Below are 16,748 nucleotides of genomic sequence, written 5' to 3'. Positions count from 1 at the left end.
CTCCCTCAAAACCCATCAACTCAAAGCCAGGAACCCTGCCTTCAGCACAGAGGACACTACACTCCCTCAAAACCCATCAACTCAAAGCCAGGAACCCCGCCTCCAACACAGAGGACACTCCCTCAAAACCCCATCAACTCAAAGCCGAGTCTACACTAAGTGTAAGCCATGTATGGAAGGCAGTGTCTACCTAACTAACCAGTGTCTACCTAACTAGCCAGTGTGCAGAACTCTTAAGTCAGGATTCACAAAGAACAGAATACTTTCTGAATCTGTGCCTCTCTGTCTTTCCCGTGTATACGTGAACAATGCTGGTGACAATAAGTACCCCATCCAATGCCATCAACAGTCAACAGCTCTTAGGGAAAGATTAGACCTCGGGAGCTCCACCCCATCCGTGCCTACATTGACCAGCACACTCTTGAGCAAACCCTATGCAGGTAACCAGGGAAGTTGTAAGTTCCTGAGAGCAACAGCTGTTATCAAAGGCATTGGGATGGGGGGATCTTTCAGCCTTGAGGCTTCCAGTTTGTTTGGTTTTTTAATTAAGTTAAAGCATATGGCAAGCCTATCTCTCTGTTCTGCAGTCTGTCTGTCCTCTGCATGCCCGTCGAGCACAGCTCCACTCTGAGGAGTCCAGTCACTGATTCGGGGCATGGCTTGAGCACTCTTCTAGGAAACCACATAGGCACCAGGGCTGAGAGTCACTGTCTTAGGTCATTCTTAAAACAAACAACAAAAATCCCTGACAGAATCTGATCCATCACTCCAACCAAACTTTGGCCTGCCTATTCTAACCACCGAGGAAAGAACATGGAGGCATTTTATGTCTTTCATTATATTTGATGCCAAGGACCAAACCCAGGCCTTGAACATTTAAAGCACACCCTCATCTAATGAGCTGCACATCCAGCCCACATTTCAATGTTAATTGCATCCCTTTATCTATGCTTACATGTACAAAAATGCCCAGTATCCGGCCAAGCAGCTGGAGAACTAACTACAAAAGGACATGGGAGTTTTGGACTAGATCAGGATGTCACATCTCTCACATGTGCCATAGGCTCACACAATCGTGGACAGAGCTGGCCCTTGCCAACGTATTCCTTAAGTATCCTGAAGTTCCAATTGTATGGCCAAACTGCTAAAAAAGAATAAGAAAACAAACAGCCTACTACAGTTTGTATTAGGAGTATTGTATTGTATTGTAAAGGAATCCCCAACAAAGCAGAGGTGAGAGCAGGGAGTCTAGTTGAAGATTCTCTGTCCTCAGGAATGGACTTGAGTCTCTAGCAACAAGCTTGTAGGAGTGGCTTCTCCCTCTTCTGTTCTTCTGACAGTGAGGACTAGGAACTCGCACCTTCTTCCCCTTTCCACCTACCACTAACTAAGGTAGCCCAAGATAGCCCCTAACCAGAAGCTGGTGCTTTGATCTTAGAATTCCCAAACTCCAGATTGTGAGAAACTAATTTCTGTTCTGTATATCTAATTCAGTCTGTGGCATTGTACTATGGCAGCACAAACAGGCTTTTGCACCTCCCTGCTTTAGGAATGAGCAAAAGAGGTGAACAGATATCTCAACAAAGAAGATCCATGAATAGTAAATTAACACATACAATGATGCTTAACATCAATAGTCATGGGAGGGGCCGGTGCAAAGCCAACCCACAACCAGACTCACTACATACCTAGGAGAGAAATAAAACAAGAACCAAAGTGATGATTGAGATAGCTAGCACTGGCAGGAATTCAAAACAGGAACTCATTCATAACTACAGGGAGTATGAAAATGGCCTGACTCAACAGAAATATGTTCTTTGCCCTCTGAGAATTCATATTGGATTTTAATCCCTTTTGTGAAACACTGAGAAGATGGGAACACATGCCCATAATCCCAGTGCTCAGGAGGCCGAAGCAAGAAAATTGCAAGCACCAGGCCAGCTGGGATTACAGAGGAAGACTAGCTCAAAAGAAAAATAGGGGGTGCTTAGTCAAGACTATGAAGGGATCATTAGAAAGTAATTAGGGTTGGATAAGGTTATCAGGGTCCAGTTCCCTCGATGAATCCTGCTAGCTTTATGGGAAGAGAGAAATCAAAGGACACACACACACACACACACACACATACACACAGGACTCGTTGCTTTGTTGTATTCTACACGATCTCTGGACACTATCAGCAAAAACACTGTAACTAAACGAAAACCCCAATCCTCTTTTATTTCTAGCTTCCCCAGTCTATTATTGTATTGTTGGCAACAGAAAAGAGACTAATACGGCACACCGTTTTGAATACCATCTTGGCAGTCACTTTTAAAGTATGTAGGAGAGAACAGCTCACACTTCCTAGGAGAAGATACCTAAGACAATGTTAAGGGGCATAGATAGCTTATGTCCCTTACAGTCTACCAGCATTTACGGTCAGAACAAAGAACAAAAGACTAAATCTCAAACCTGAACATCACTCAGAAGTAGGTAGGGGTTCACCTACTGTGGTTCTAGCCATCTGACCCAGTGCTTGTTCCTGAACCTCTGAGAAGGACAACTGGATCCACAAGACTCAGAGTATGGCCTCCCCCAGGCCTGGACTGCTTTTCCTGCAGCCATGGCTCCAATGCTTACCTCCCTCATCCCACCAGTAGCCGGGCACACTTGAGGAGTGGCCTGAACAATCTGCTGCAGGATGCTGATGTAGGTCTGAATTTCCAGAAGATTCTGTCACGGAGGGAAAGAACTTTCATTACAAGTGGTACTGCCTGATGCGTCCCTCCCGTCCTGAGCGAGCCCAGAAACTAGTGCCTCCATGCGTCTTCCCACAGCTGTGAGCACACTGGGAATGACGGACGGGTCAGCTGTGCTGCAGGGAGGGCACCGTGGAGTGGGCATCCCACATCACCAGGAGAGCAACCAGGCAGAAGAGTAAACCGAGGCTTGGCTTATTTTGCCATGTCCTTTCGGTTACCTTCCCACACTGCCTCTGGCTTCACAGAGACCTGGATGGCAAGCGCATGAGAGGAAAGGGGAGCAGACAAGTCCTGGAAGCTGCAAAGGACTCTGACAGCACAGAACGGTGTTTCACTGAAGGGGCAGGTTTAGCCAGCCATGCTGAGACTAAATGGCTTACTGGCTGTGCATGTTCTCAGGCAAGCTTTTGAAGTCTTCTAGAATGGGAGTCCTTTTATGAAACAGGGCCAATTATCTGCAGGGAGGCCTGGTGACCTGTACCGGCCAATACACCTTTCCCAGATATGCGCAATGACTGATAACACAGCCCCTCTACAGAAAACAGCCCCGACCAACCACTGGTCAACTTGTTCAAAAAACAGCATGGACCCTAGCCCATGAGTAAAAAAGACCAACCTAGGGCCTCCAAGTGAGACCAATGTTCCCCTCTCTCACTCTATCCCCATGGCCCTCCACTCACAGAACTGGGGTACATACATCACCATCTCAGGCTCTGCCCACAGGGGCTGACCTGAGTTCCTTCAAACTAGGCTGCCCAACAAATAGTGAACAGGAGAGTCCCACCCTATTTATTGTTCTAAATGCCTTCAGGGTACTTTGGGCTGCTTTGGGACTGCCCCCAGGTATTACTCTCAGGATAGACACAAGGAAGCTAAATACAAGGAAGCTGCAAGATGTGGAGGACGAAGCTGGCAAGGGCCTGGAGAGAAGCTGGAAGGATGCCAGAGAGAGTTCTTCAGTGCAGGGTGCAGAGAACATGCAGTAGGGTGGAGAGAGTGAACACAAGGCTTGCTGGGTCCTACAAGTGGCTCTCCAGAGAAGGATCTGGGTGTGGAGAGCTGAACTGGGCAATGAAACAGGGCCATGTGGCTAACAGGACAGAGAAATGACCAGGGAAGGACACTGGCCGAGCAGGGCGTGCCATCTGTTGTGTTCCTATGGGCACAGAGCTCATGCTGCTGAGGAGCTCTTCCAAGTCCTGCTACCCAGACAAGAAGAGCCCAGGGAGTTTACATCATACATCCCATCGGCCACTGGATGTGGCTGCTCCAGGCGTATGGAAGTCCCCCCGTATTTCCTATGAGACAGAGCAGCTTCCACCAGCTACAGTAAGGTTCTTGGCAAAGAGGTGCAGATACTGTATTAGTGAAATAAGGACTCAAAAAAAAAAAAAAAGAAAATTAACCCCACAGAAGGAAAGCGTCTCCAAGAAATTCCAGCCTAGGGTAAGAACAGGTAGGGTTCCTAAGGACAATTAAGAAATTCCCCATTCACCCTAGGAGAAGGATCCTCACAGACATAGCAACTTGTAGCTAAATCTACGCAGGTTCATTTCCTGGGTTTTGCTACCTCTTTTCTTCAGGATAACAAGAAAAATTGAAGGAAACTATGAATTCTGGCCTCACCAACCCCTTCCTAACTCCAGGTTTCTCCTGGAAAGTCAAGGCTCAACAGACCTAAGATTCGGGTTACAGAAGGAGACCAGGGTCCAGGGAGCATGGGCATTCCTTTTTTATTCACCCACGGTTAGCCCACACAGTGGCACCCGGATGCCACTTGCATTCTGAAACACAGTAAGCAGCCCAGTAAGGCCAGACTGCACACTCCAGATTCCCCACTGCTAGGATTTGATCTTCCAGCGTGTCAAGACTCCTAAATAAAGGTGTCAATTGGCTGCCTCGAAGGCACAGCTAAGGGTTATCAAACAATACCTTAAAATAAAAGCACTCTTCCTTTTTGCATTTTTCTGAGTTGAAACTTTCAAGTTGACTGCTTGGCAGAGATGCAGCTGTCTAGATAATTTTGTAGATTGCAGTGTGCAGTAAGGACACTAAGACCTGCTGTCGCAATCCCCGGCACACTCTCTACACCCCAGGCTGGGTAAGTGCTGTCCAGTGGCTGACTCGTGCTGGTTCAGGGGAATGTAATCCCAGGTCGCTCACTCTAGCAATCTTCTGTCCAACCAAACCCAAACAGGGTTTTCTAGAAGAGAGGGTTTCCTTCCCACATGTGCTGGTTACCTTTTTGTACCTGTCCTTGGCCACACTGATGTCTGCCTGCAGAAACTGTGCTTCCAGCTGCAGGTGCAGGTTACGCAATAAGGCTTCATCAGCTTTCTGCAACAAAAAGAATCACACCAGGGTCACACTATAGGTGTACCGGGAACCAGCGTGCGAACATAGGGACTGCATGGGGACCTACTAAAACACAGAGTCTTGTTCAGTGGGTCTAGAATACTGCATATTCACACACACACACACACACACACACACACACACACACACACACACATCATGGCCCCTACGTACGTGTGTGTGTGTGTGTGTGTGTGTGTGTGTGTGTGTGTTCAGGTTTGAGGTGTGTACAAGTACACCAGCTTGCATTTGTGGTGGTCAGAAGACAACTTTCGGAAGTGGATTCTCTCCTTCCACCATGGGTTCCTGGGGTCCCACTTAGGTCATCAGTCACACACAGCAAGTGCTTTTGCCCCCTTGTGCCATCTTGCCAGCCCTAGATGCTGCATTCTAAACAAAACACTAAGCTAGTCACTGGGCCTAGTTGACAGCAACAGTTCTCATTACGGGGTGATTTTGCACTCAAAGGGGACATTTGACAATGTCTAGAGATACTTCTTGTTTTTGCTAAGAGAGGTCTTACAGATGGATGAGCCCTTGGAAAGCACTGCTCACAATTTCTTAAAGCCACTGGTACCATCCTTCACATAAAGTATATCGCAGAAGGGGCTGGAGAGATGGCTCAGAGGTTAAGAGCATTGCCTGCTCTTCCAAAGGTCCTGAGTTCAATTCCCAGCAACCACATGGTGGCTCACAACCATCTGTAATGAGGTATGGTGCCCTCTTCTGGCCTGCAGGCATATACACAGACAGAATATTGGATACATAATAAATAAATCTTTAAGAAAAAAAAAAAAGTATATCGCAGAAGCCAGCCACTGTATAAGATCAAAACAAAGATGCTTATTTGGTTTTGCCCCCTGGGACGGAGATGGAGATGGACCTTATAGGTGCTAAGGATAATCTTCCTGCAGATCATAAAAAGCCATAGACAGCCCATATGTCCAGCAGCTCTATTCCCTTAGTGACACTTCAACCAAATCCACAGAACTTAGGGGTCCGGCAAGGGCAGTTCAAAGTCTAAAGTCTTCCTTTGCAAGAGCACTTGGACCAGGCTGATCAGTGGGTCCCTCCAATGGTACTGGAAACTTACAGATAATAACAAGACTGGAACCTGCCATGGGCTTTTCTGGGATGCCAAGCAGAGAGCCTATCCTACCAGACACCTACCATCCTTCCACATCCCCTGGGGATCATGCAGGACCAGCACTAGCTCCTACAGAGAAATATTGCAAAGCCACCTATGTGATAATAAAAATGCAATACTTGTCTTTAAAATAGGAGTTAATCAGATGCTCTGTAAGCACGTGTCATGCTTGGAAGACAATCGTGTAATAAACTGCCCCAAAAATCCCAGGGGTAAGCGAGCGCTTTGGGACTGTGCAGTTGCTGATATGATGAGAATTTGTTTCGGAAGCATGTTCCTTTATTTGTGCCAGAGTGCAGAAATGTGTAGACGCTTGTGTTTTCATTATGCCTGAGATGCTGTCAGCTGAATTTCCAAATGCCGCAGCAACAGAAGCATCTAGATCTTTCAGAATCAACTGCCTGTGTCAACTGTCTAATTTGAGAAAACAACCCCACCCTGACTTTGTGTGAGCTCCAAATAGAGTAGATGGCTCACAAAACAGATCACAGTACCTGAGAGCTTGCTAGAAATGCAAGCGGCACTCGAGGATTCCAACACCCCTTCCAGGTGCGGGGGGCACACAGTGAAGGCCACGTGGTCCAGGATATTTACAGCCCCGACCCCACTGTGCTGGGAATGGAAGTCAGGATTTGCATATGCTATGAAAACACTTTTCTACTCGCTGCATCCGAGACTTTACAGCCCTTTTTTGAGGAAGGAACCAGAGAGATAATTGAAGTTCAAGGAACCCTGACAATCATCCTTGACAACTCTTTCACAGGAATTCTAGGCTTCCATCAAGACTCGGTTGCTAAAGAACAGAGATCCAAGTTCTTTAACACCACTGGCAAAGTAGGATTTAATTTAAGAACACATTTCCTTCAACCCTGGATCTCAAAAAACCTTTGCAAAAATGTTGCAAGTTGCTCTCTGCATCTGCCCGGAGGAGGTTCTGGGAGAGCTGAGACTCCGCTCTCCTTGGCCTCATTCTCCTCTCTCTCCCTCTGCTCTCTGGGTGCCCTTCCTCTCCAGCCTCTCCACACTCCAGCCTCCTGCTAAAGGCCTCCCTTCCGAGCCCCTCCTCTCCTCTTCTCTGGAGTGAGGAATTCATGGTCATGTAGAAGCTGGTAACCCTGAAGGTGATTGCTTCGTGTCCCCATCTTTTCTGCCCTGGGCCCCAGAGCCTCCTGCTCTTTCCCACAGGGTACTTCAGAGGCACATGAATTACATGCTCATGGGTCAACCTTTGAAGGTTTTCATTGCCTTTAAGTAAACACATGTACCTAGATGCTACATCGATCTAAATTATTTTAAAGAGAGAGGAAAGAGAATCTCTTTCCTTTAAAGTTCACGGCTTAGAGCTGTCTCAGCTGATAAGCAAACTCAGGAATTATTGGCAGCCAGTAATACAAAACAAGTACATATATGTGGCCATGAGTTATAGAGATTGAACAGACTTGAATGTGTATTTAAAAGTCGTCTGTGGTTCTTGCTCCATCAAAAGGCTGAGCATATCACCAACTCTGGACGTACTGTTTAGGCATTCTGTTGAGGGTTTTATTTCCCTTCAAAGGGGGTAACAAAGAGAGGCTTGCTTTGGCATGTGTACTGTTGAGAACCAAAAGTGTTCTGTTATGGAAGTCTCATTACATGAGCAGGGTGACTATATGGCAGGTACGTGAACAAAGAGCCAAAGACTGTATCCGTGTCTTCCCACGGCCACACCCAAGGGTGACTCCTTCCTGCAAGTGACACTACTGGAGTTGGCTCTGAGACTATGTGAAGAGCCAAAGGTTGATTTGACTAAGCAAACATCTCCAGACTTGTTTAGCAAAATCGCTGGTCCAAGGCTGGCAGGAAGGCTGAGCAGGTTAAGATACCTGCTGTCAAGGCTGATGACATGAGTTCAATCCCCATGCACCACATGGTAGAAGGGGAGAACCCACCCCTGCGAGCTGTCCTCTGACTCCATGCAATGGCACATGTCAACATACACACATACACACACAGATAGACAGATAGATAGATAGATAGATAGATAGATAGATAGATAGATAGATAGACAGACAGACAGATAGATGTAAAGGAAAAATTGAATCACTTTTCCGAGCATCATCAGGATGAGACTCCACTCTTCCAGCCTCCTCTTTCTCTGCTGATGATGTCCACAGCCCACAAGGGTAGACAGGCAGATAGGTCACCATTGTGATCAAGGCTTGATTCTTCTGGAAACCCTGGGGACTTGTGAAACTCTCTGTGCTAAGGGGAAATCAACTAAGAAACGTATCCACTCACTGCTGATCTTGGATGACTAAGGTTCATTTCCTGGGGTGTGCACACCTTGTGCTTCTGGGATGAGTGAGTCATGTTCCCACAGCGAAGCACAGGAAGTCTTCTATGTAGCCTGGTAACAGGTGAAGTGACCCAGGACAAGGATCCACTATCTAGACCTAGAGGCATCTTTAACCTCCAGTACTTGACTTTGGGTCTGGCTTCTGAGGGACTCAGCTTCTCTGGTTGCCCTTAGGAAACAGAGAGTGATCCAGGACCGCAAACACTTTCATCTATGCCTGCCATGCATGTGGGAAGGAGCTCTGGAGCTCCGTCAGCTCGTGGGTGAGTTCCTTCACTGGAGAAAGAAGACCATGGACTGATTTCTCTCTAGGAGTGAAATCTGCCCCGTCAGTAACCAGAGGCTGATCTGGGGCTCCCACAAACTGATTCAAGGACCTTCCTAATCCAGTGTTCACACGACTTCACTAAACCCAAGAACTATTACTATTTGCTCTGGGTTTTCTTTAGATGAATTCATATTTTCCTTAGGTTTATTTGAAATGTTAAAATGAACTTTTTATGTAATATGCTATAAATAAAAGGGCAATCATAAAAATTCATGATTCGGGGGGCTGGAGAGATAGATAGCTAAGCAGCTGAGAGCACCTGCTACTTTTCCAGAGGACACAGCTTCACTTCCAGCACCCATGTCTGGTGGCTCACAGCCACCTATAACTCCATCTCCAGGGGGATCTGATGCCCTCTTCTGACTTATGAAGAAGGCACATACACACACTCAGCATGTTCTCACACAGTCACACACACACACACACACACACACATATACACACAAATATAAAACATTTTTTAAAAGTATTTCTAACTGTGGTTGGAGAGAGAGCTTAGCAGTTAAGAACACTTGTTGCTCTTACAGAGGACCTGGGTTCAAGTTTCAGCACCCACAAGGCAACTAACGCATAACCACTGATAACTCCACTTCTAGGGGGTCCAACTCCTTCTTCTAACCTCTGCAAACACCAGGTCGCACATAGACACACATGAGAACAAAACACCCATGCACACAAAATAAAAGAAATCTAAGAATATACATAATTAGCAACTATGAAAAATTTACTCCTCCATGAACCAGTTAAAGCATCTTCTATTCCATTAGATTATGCGCTTCACAGTGAGGGGAAGCGAAGCCAAGCGAAGCTGGCATCTGTCATATCAAATGTTCTGCCCTCCCACAGACAAAGACTGTGCACTGCCATTTGACAGGCGAATCGTGTATATTGCTAAGTCATTTCATGCTCAGTGAGCGTGGAGACATTCTCTCACTCCACTGAATGATAATTATCCCCACAGAGAAGGCAGTTGAACCTCAGAAAGATAAGTAATTCACCCCAGGTCCCACCCATACTCAGCAGTGTGTTATGATTCTACTAAGAGGCTGCCCTCCTCTTCTGGATAGCGTAGCGCACTTGTGGGTAGGAGGCTCTTACCCAGGCCCAGGGCTCGACCACGACAACTCCCTGCGCTAGCCCTCACCTACACTCTTGGCAATATCATGAGAGTTGTTATCTTGTGGGGCTGACAGTTCAAATGCCCACCCTCTAAGTCACGATATACGTTAAAGTCCTAGAGTTGTTTTCTCTGAGTGGGGAAATAGTGGGACATCTTTTCCTTGGTGTTCACTTTCTCTGTTGCCTTATTTTTTCTGTTGAAAGTGGGGATTGCTTTTGTAATAAGAGAGAGATGACAAAAGTTTTTAAAGCCTTTGTCAATGTCCATCAAGGGTAAAGAGCAGGACGTCACTATGGTGGGGCTAAGAGGGAAATTCTAGAGAGCCTAAGTTGCCACCGAGGTGAAGGGTGCTAGGTGTCTATGTCCTTGAAAGCCTTGGCCAGTGAAGAAGATAGTGGGTCCTCCTCCTGCAGCTTTGGACTATACCACAGCCCAAAATGGGATGAGTTAAAGTGTGAACAGAACACCTGGTGCTCATGAAAGAAACTCCCAGCTCTGGTCACCGTTCCCCTACCCCACACCCCCTTTACCATCAACCTAGAGCCCGTGTCCTTGGAGCTCTGCTGAAGCCTATCTTTGCCGCCATCTTTTTGTTATGTCTAGCATGTTCAAATGCCCTCTCTTTGGCCTGAGACAGTCCCAAATGCTAACTGCTGGCCTGCCCACTAGTTATCAATGGCACCCCTCTCCCAGGGTCATTGTTGAACAACACATAAGCTGCTCACACAAAGAATGGGCACCAGATGAAGGTAATATTAATAAAAACAAAATTAGGCTCCTCCAATTTTCAGTTCTGGTATTTTAATGCCACTTTGACAACAGAGGTTAGGCAAAACTAGGAAGTGGCAAATACCCTGAGTAACCCCTACTGTCTGAAGTGGCTGCCAGTCATACAGAGAGAATTGTAAGGCCAATCAGAGCTCAGGGGGAAGAGCTTTGTCTAAATTAGGCTTTCTGTTGCTGTTGTAGCACCATGAGCAAAAACAAGTTGGAAAGGAAAGGAAAGGATCTATTTCTGCTTACAGCCCTCTGGTTGATCTCTCTATCTATCTATCTATCTATCTATCTATCTATCTATCTATCTATCTATCTATCTATCTCCCACTGAATAAAAGTCAGGGCAAGAACTCAAAGCCTAAACTTGGGGGCCAGAACTGAAACAAAGACCATGGAGGAGTGCTGCTCACTGGTTTGCTCCTTATGGCTTGCTCAGCCTGCTTTCCTATACCATCCAGGACCACCACCAGCCCAGGGGGGCTCACACCAATCATTAATGAAGAAAATGCCCTACAGACTTGCCTACAGGCAATCTGGTGGGAGGTAATCTCTCAACTGACATTCCCTCTTCCCAGATGACTCTAACCTGTGTCGAGTTGACAAAACAGACAAGACGAGTTTGGTGTCTCATCAGCAAGCAGAATGAGGCTCTAAGCATGGGGGCATTGGGGGCTGGAAGCCCATGTGCCCTCAACAGTACCCTTCAATTAGTCATCTCCAGGACTCTTTCTACCCCAACAGGTGAGCTCTGGCATGACCAGAAAAGATGGTTCTTGTAGCTATTAGCCATGTCTGTGTCTGTCCAACCCTTTTGACAATAAGAAAAAGGAAACTATCCCCACTAGAAAGAGCTAGAATGTTCCAGAATCCCTGGCACCCCTCCCCCATTCCTCATGCTTGAACAGAGGGAGGGGGTTCTTCCTCTCTTCCCTGAGTCCTTTGCTTCAGAACAGCAACCTCATGACTATTGACTAGCCACAGAACAGAGGTATTGATTTGTACAATACACATTGCAGTTTGTGATCAGTGTATCAGCGGGAGCATTGTAATGCTGGCATATTGTGAGAGCCTAGAACTATGGCCCATGTGTTAAGAGCTTGGTCCCCAGTGCAGAGGTGTTAAGAAGTAATAGGACATTCAAGGGGGGCATGGAGGGAGGGCCTTACATCCTCTACCCAACTATGGATTCCTATCTTGCCATGCAAGTTCACCTCCCATGCTCCAACACTGATGCCTTTTACCCGCAGTGAACCAAGCCATCAGCCCCTTCACCAGAACCAGGATCTAGTGCATGGGTTTGTACTTGCAACTTCCAAACTGTGAGATTAAAAACTCTTGTTTATTTACAAATTACCCATCCTCAAGTATTTTGTTACATTAATGGAAAGCAGATTAAAACACCTAGCATAACACATCAGCTTCGTGGTCTCATGAGATCACATACCATGCATCATAAGGTGCATTTGTCCATTAGTTCAGTCACAAAGATTCAGCTGAAATTAAGAAGTTGGGGAGTGGAGGAAAAATATATAGCACAATAAAAAAAAGAAATTAATAAGTCAAAGAAGAAATGACAAGAAACAGACAAATCCTAAAATAGTGAAAAGGGGGTTATGGAAAACAGTTGCTCCAACCATTTAGTCCGATGCTGTAAGGAAGCTACTTACGACAAGGCAGTATTCCGCTCACCTTGTTAAGCCGGTCCAGCATTTCTTTCAGCACCACTTGACTTTCACGCTCATTTTCGTATCTGCAAATCAGACACACAGGCAAGAAGAATTAGACAGCTTCTAGGCTTTCACAGTTATAGATCGCATTACCAGTGTAAAGTTCTATCTCAGATAATACCATGTCCTTTTCTTCAAGAAGGTAATTTCAATTTTAAAGAAATAGATCATCCCACATTTCATTGCCTGCTGCTTCCCGATAATTTTCATACCCTCAACCACATAGAAAATGTGGATTGCCTAAAAGGATAAGCAAAACAGAAGTCCTCCACCCTGGAGCCTCAAAGCTCCTCAGCCGCCACCCACCCAGCACCCGAGGGTGAGGGAATTATATCTGAGCATAGCTGTAACCCAAGCACAGCCTCCAAACAGAGACAGGAAGGCTGCCCCGTTCAGTCTATAACAAATGACCAATTTCCCAAACTGATGTACTCATTCACACTTGCAACTTGTCAGTGTTTCTGTATTAATCATTTATCCTTATAACCAAAGGAAGTGATTGCTGTTACCTTTCAGGGAAAGATGTAGAACACAGTTGAAAGCCATGCCCCAAGCTAGGGATATGGTTCAGTAGTAAAATAGTTACTGCACAATCATGAGGACCAGAGTTCTGATCCCAGCACTCACATAACAATCCAGGCACAGCTTTGTACACACCTGGAAAACCTGCACTTTAGGAGGCAGAGATAGAATTGTTGGTGCTTGGTGCTTATCAGCCTAGCTGAAAAGAATTCAAGATTCAGATGCAGGGAGAGATCCTGCCTCAAAGGAATAAGTGGGAGGGTAATAGAGGAGGACACTGGATACCACCCTCTGGCATTCTAGTACATGTACAAGACACACCCTCACATAAACATATGCTTACACATAAACCACCACCACCCCCCAGCCTGCACACACATGGGTTAGAGAAGGATTAGAAGAAGAGGATGAATAAAAGGAGAAGGAGGAGGAGGAAGCTTCGCTAGAAGCTGCCAGCACTATGCCCCTATCCTTACAGCACCACTCCTACCTAGCAAATGGATGAATGAGCCAAAGACTCAGCACCCACTAGGAGCAGCCCTCAGCCTCTGATAAAGGTCGGGTTAGTCAGATAAACTAGTAAGAGAAATCCGCTAGCTTGCCTAACTAATGAACATGGTAGCTGCCCGGGGTGCTAACCTACTTGACAACACACTTGATACTGGCTGCCTTCCGCTCTTGTCGCCCTTCCTAACTCCCTGGCCAATCAATACTCCTTGAGGTCTTCTCTCAAATAAGCTATTGATTGGGTTTCTAAAGTATTCCAAACTAATAGAAGGGGGTGTAGGACTCAGAGCAAAGTATGACTCTGATGTGTTTGATGACCACACCACCTTGGCTGAACCAGGGAGTCCCAGCTCAAAACAGTTAACAGCTTACCTGCCACAAGGAATATGCTATTCTCTCCTACTTCATTTCTTCCCCAAAGTTCTAAGAAATGATAGGCAAATATCCCAGAAATTATTATGGTCAGAGAGGGAAGGGCTCTTCCCAATGGACCCCAGCCCTCATTCCCTGCAATCTGCCCCCAATATGCATTCATGTCTTCTTCCAGGAGTTCCAACCCTTGATGTTCAGCAAGTACCAGGCTGCTTAGACGGAAGCTATATTTCCCAGTCCTCCCAGCCCTTCATCCAGGAGTGGTTGTAGCTGAATCTTAGCCAATAGGATGGAAGCATAGGTCTGTGTGGGCCCTTCCAGGTAATGTAGGCAACAGTAAGTCAGCATCATCTCATGTGTCCTGCAGTTTGAAACATGGATGCTGCCATCTTGAAGTTCAAACAAAACCTTCAGAATTTCAAATACTATAGAGCAGCACACTAAACTGCATGCCCAGACTTTATCCAAGAGAGAAAAGAATTTCCATCTTGGATAAGCCAGTGTTATGTTTTGAGTGGTAAAATATACATGCCTAAGATTTACCGCTTGTTTAAATGATTTTACCTCTATTTTTAATTATGTGTATGTGAGGGACACATGAGCACAGGTGCCCATGGGAGTCACAAGAAGAGTTGGATCCTTTGGCGCTGGAGTTAGAAGCAGTGATTGGAGGGAAGTGGAGAGCCTCCTGAAGAGGATGCCAGGAACTGAATACCGGCCTCTTCGAGAGCAGTAATGCTCTTCACCTTTTCTCTTTTTTTCTTTGTTTTTGTTTTGTTTTGTTTTTGTTTGTTTGTTAGTTTATTTTGTTTGAGACAAGGTCTCACTATGTAGCCCCAGCTGTCCTAGAACTCTCTGTGTTTATCAGGCTAGCCTCAAACTCAGAGATCTGCCTGCTTCTGAGTCCCAAATATTGGGCCTAAAGGTATGAGTCACCATGCCCAGTGAAGCGTTGCTACTTTTAAGCATAAATGCTGTTAAATGTATTCTCTATGTGTTGCACAGCAATCCGCACCATCTACCTCCAGAACTCTTTCACCTTGCAACACTATGCCCATTAAATACTAACACCTCATCCGCCCCCACCCCAGGCTATGCCCATTAAATACTAATGCCCTATCTGCCCTCACCCCAGGCTTTGCCCATTAAAACTCATGCCCATCCATCCCCACCCCAGTCCTTAAAACCAACATTCTACTCCGTCTCTGGGAATCTGCCTACTCTAAGTACCTCATGTAGAATCAGTATTTTTCTTCTTGTGTCTGCCTTGAGTCCTCAAGGTTTCTTCATGTTGCGATATATGCCTGAACTCCCTGGTTTTCTCAGGCCAAATGCTGTTCTGTTTTCTATATATACCGCATTTGCTGAGACGCACCCCAGTGCGTATGCAGTTTAGCTATTGTGAATTGCTGCTATGAGTAAGGTGGGCAGTGCCAGTTTTCAAGTCTGCTTGTTTGTTTTTCCCATTTTTGTTGGTTTTTTTTGTTGTTTTATTTAGTTTTTATTTGGTTTTGTGTTTTTCTTTTGCTTGTTTGTTTGTTTGTTTTGTTTTGTTTCTCTGGTAGCCCTGACTATCCTGGAACTTACTCTGTAGACCAGGTTGACCTCGAACTCAGAGATCTGCCTGCCTCTGCCTCCTGAGTGCTGGGACTAAAGATGTGCACCACCACTGCCTGGCTAAGTGTTTTGGGAGGATTCTGAGAAGTAGAAATGCTGTATCACATGGTAATACTGCATCTAGCTTTTGGAGAGAGTTCTCTATGGTGGCTGCACCCCTTCACCTACCTCTCAGTGAGGCCAGTGCAGCCCATCCTTGCAAACACTTGTCCCCTGTTAGCCATCCTAACGGATATGAAGTAGGCCAATGTCACAGGAACCACTTCTAATTAACCCCACCCCAGAAAGCACAACTGTATATGGCCTGGACATCTCGGCCCATGAGTCAAAGTCAGGTACTAACAACCCTGTGCTATGTGTAACCTCTATGTTCTCAGAATTAAAAAGGCCAGAAAGACAACCAAACCCAATCAATATTGCATTCCAGTTCCAAATGGGCTGAGCAGCTTGCTGTTATTTATGCATCTCTGAATTAGTTTTACATTTCATACCAAGATGCCATAGGTATAGTCCTTTTCCTTTGTGGGACTTTAATGGAGCCAGAACTTGTTTTTTTAATGGGTTATTATCTTTGAGAATAACATTGTTAACAAAAATCTAATTTTCTCCTGGCTTTTTCTTGCTAGAAACATTCAAGAGGCTGTGCAGTTTAACAGCATGTTTGGTAATGAGCACAGCAACACAGTCTCGTGGGTAATTCTCATGCTACAAAGATCCATCTAGATATATTAAAGATAAGTGATTTCATTATACAAAATTAATGACACGAATTCCCAAATTCATATCAGTAAGCTCAAAAAAGTAAAATCATACTTTGTGTTTCATTATATAGTTGTTTATATAAATTGTTGTTTTGTTTTCAGCAATTTGGATAATTGACGGCATTTATCATTGTAGTCTGATACTTTTCCTTGCTTTTATGATTCTTGCTGTTTGCTGTTTTCTCTAGTCTTTGATGCACTGAAAATATGACTATGAACTTATCCATCTTTCAGGTGGAGAGCATCTAGCATGCTGTGGGCCTCGAGGCTCCTGCTTTCCACCTCCTGCATGATTCTCACTTGGCTTTGGCTGCTGTCAGTTCACCTTGAGAATGCAAACACAGCCGGGCGATGGTGGCGCACGCCTTTAATCCCAGCACTCGGGAGGCAGAGGCAGGCGGATCTCTGTGAGTTCGAGACCAGCCTGATCTACAGA

At 45.7% G+C, this 16,748-nt stretch overlaps 1 protein-coding gene across 1 annotated transcript in view; it reads right to left on the bottom strand.

Moving 5' to 3' along the window:
* Bfsp1 (beaded filament structural protein 1) overlaps window positions 1-16,748 on the bottom strand; it is a 36,304-nt gene that overhangs the window by 13,358 nt on the left and 6,198 nt on the right. Inside the window, exons 2-4 of the mRNA XM_005365663.3 lie at window positions 12,496-12,556; window positions 4,986-5,081; window positions 2,623-2,715 (exon numbers count right to left, since the gene is read on the bottom strand). Coding sequence (XP_005365720.2) covers window positions 2,623-2,715; window positions 4,986-5,081; window positions 12,496-12,556 — 250 coding nt within the window. The remainder of the gene's footprint in view (window positions 1-2,622; window positions 2,716-4,985; window positions 5,082-12,495; window positions 12,557-16,748) is intronic.

Source organism: Microtus ochrogaster, unplaced genomic scaffold, assembly GCF_000317375.1.
Source record: "Microtus ochrogaster isolate Prairie Vole_2 unplaced genomic scaffold, MicOch1.0 UNK3, whole genome shotgun sequence".
NCBI lineage: Eukaryota > Metazoa > Chordata > Mammalia > Rodentia > Cricetidae > Microtus > Microtus ochrogaster.
Note: the sequence above shows the minus strand (reverse complement) of the source record. Positions and strands in the feature narration are given on the sequence as shown.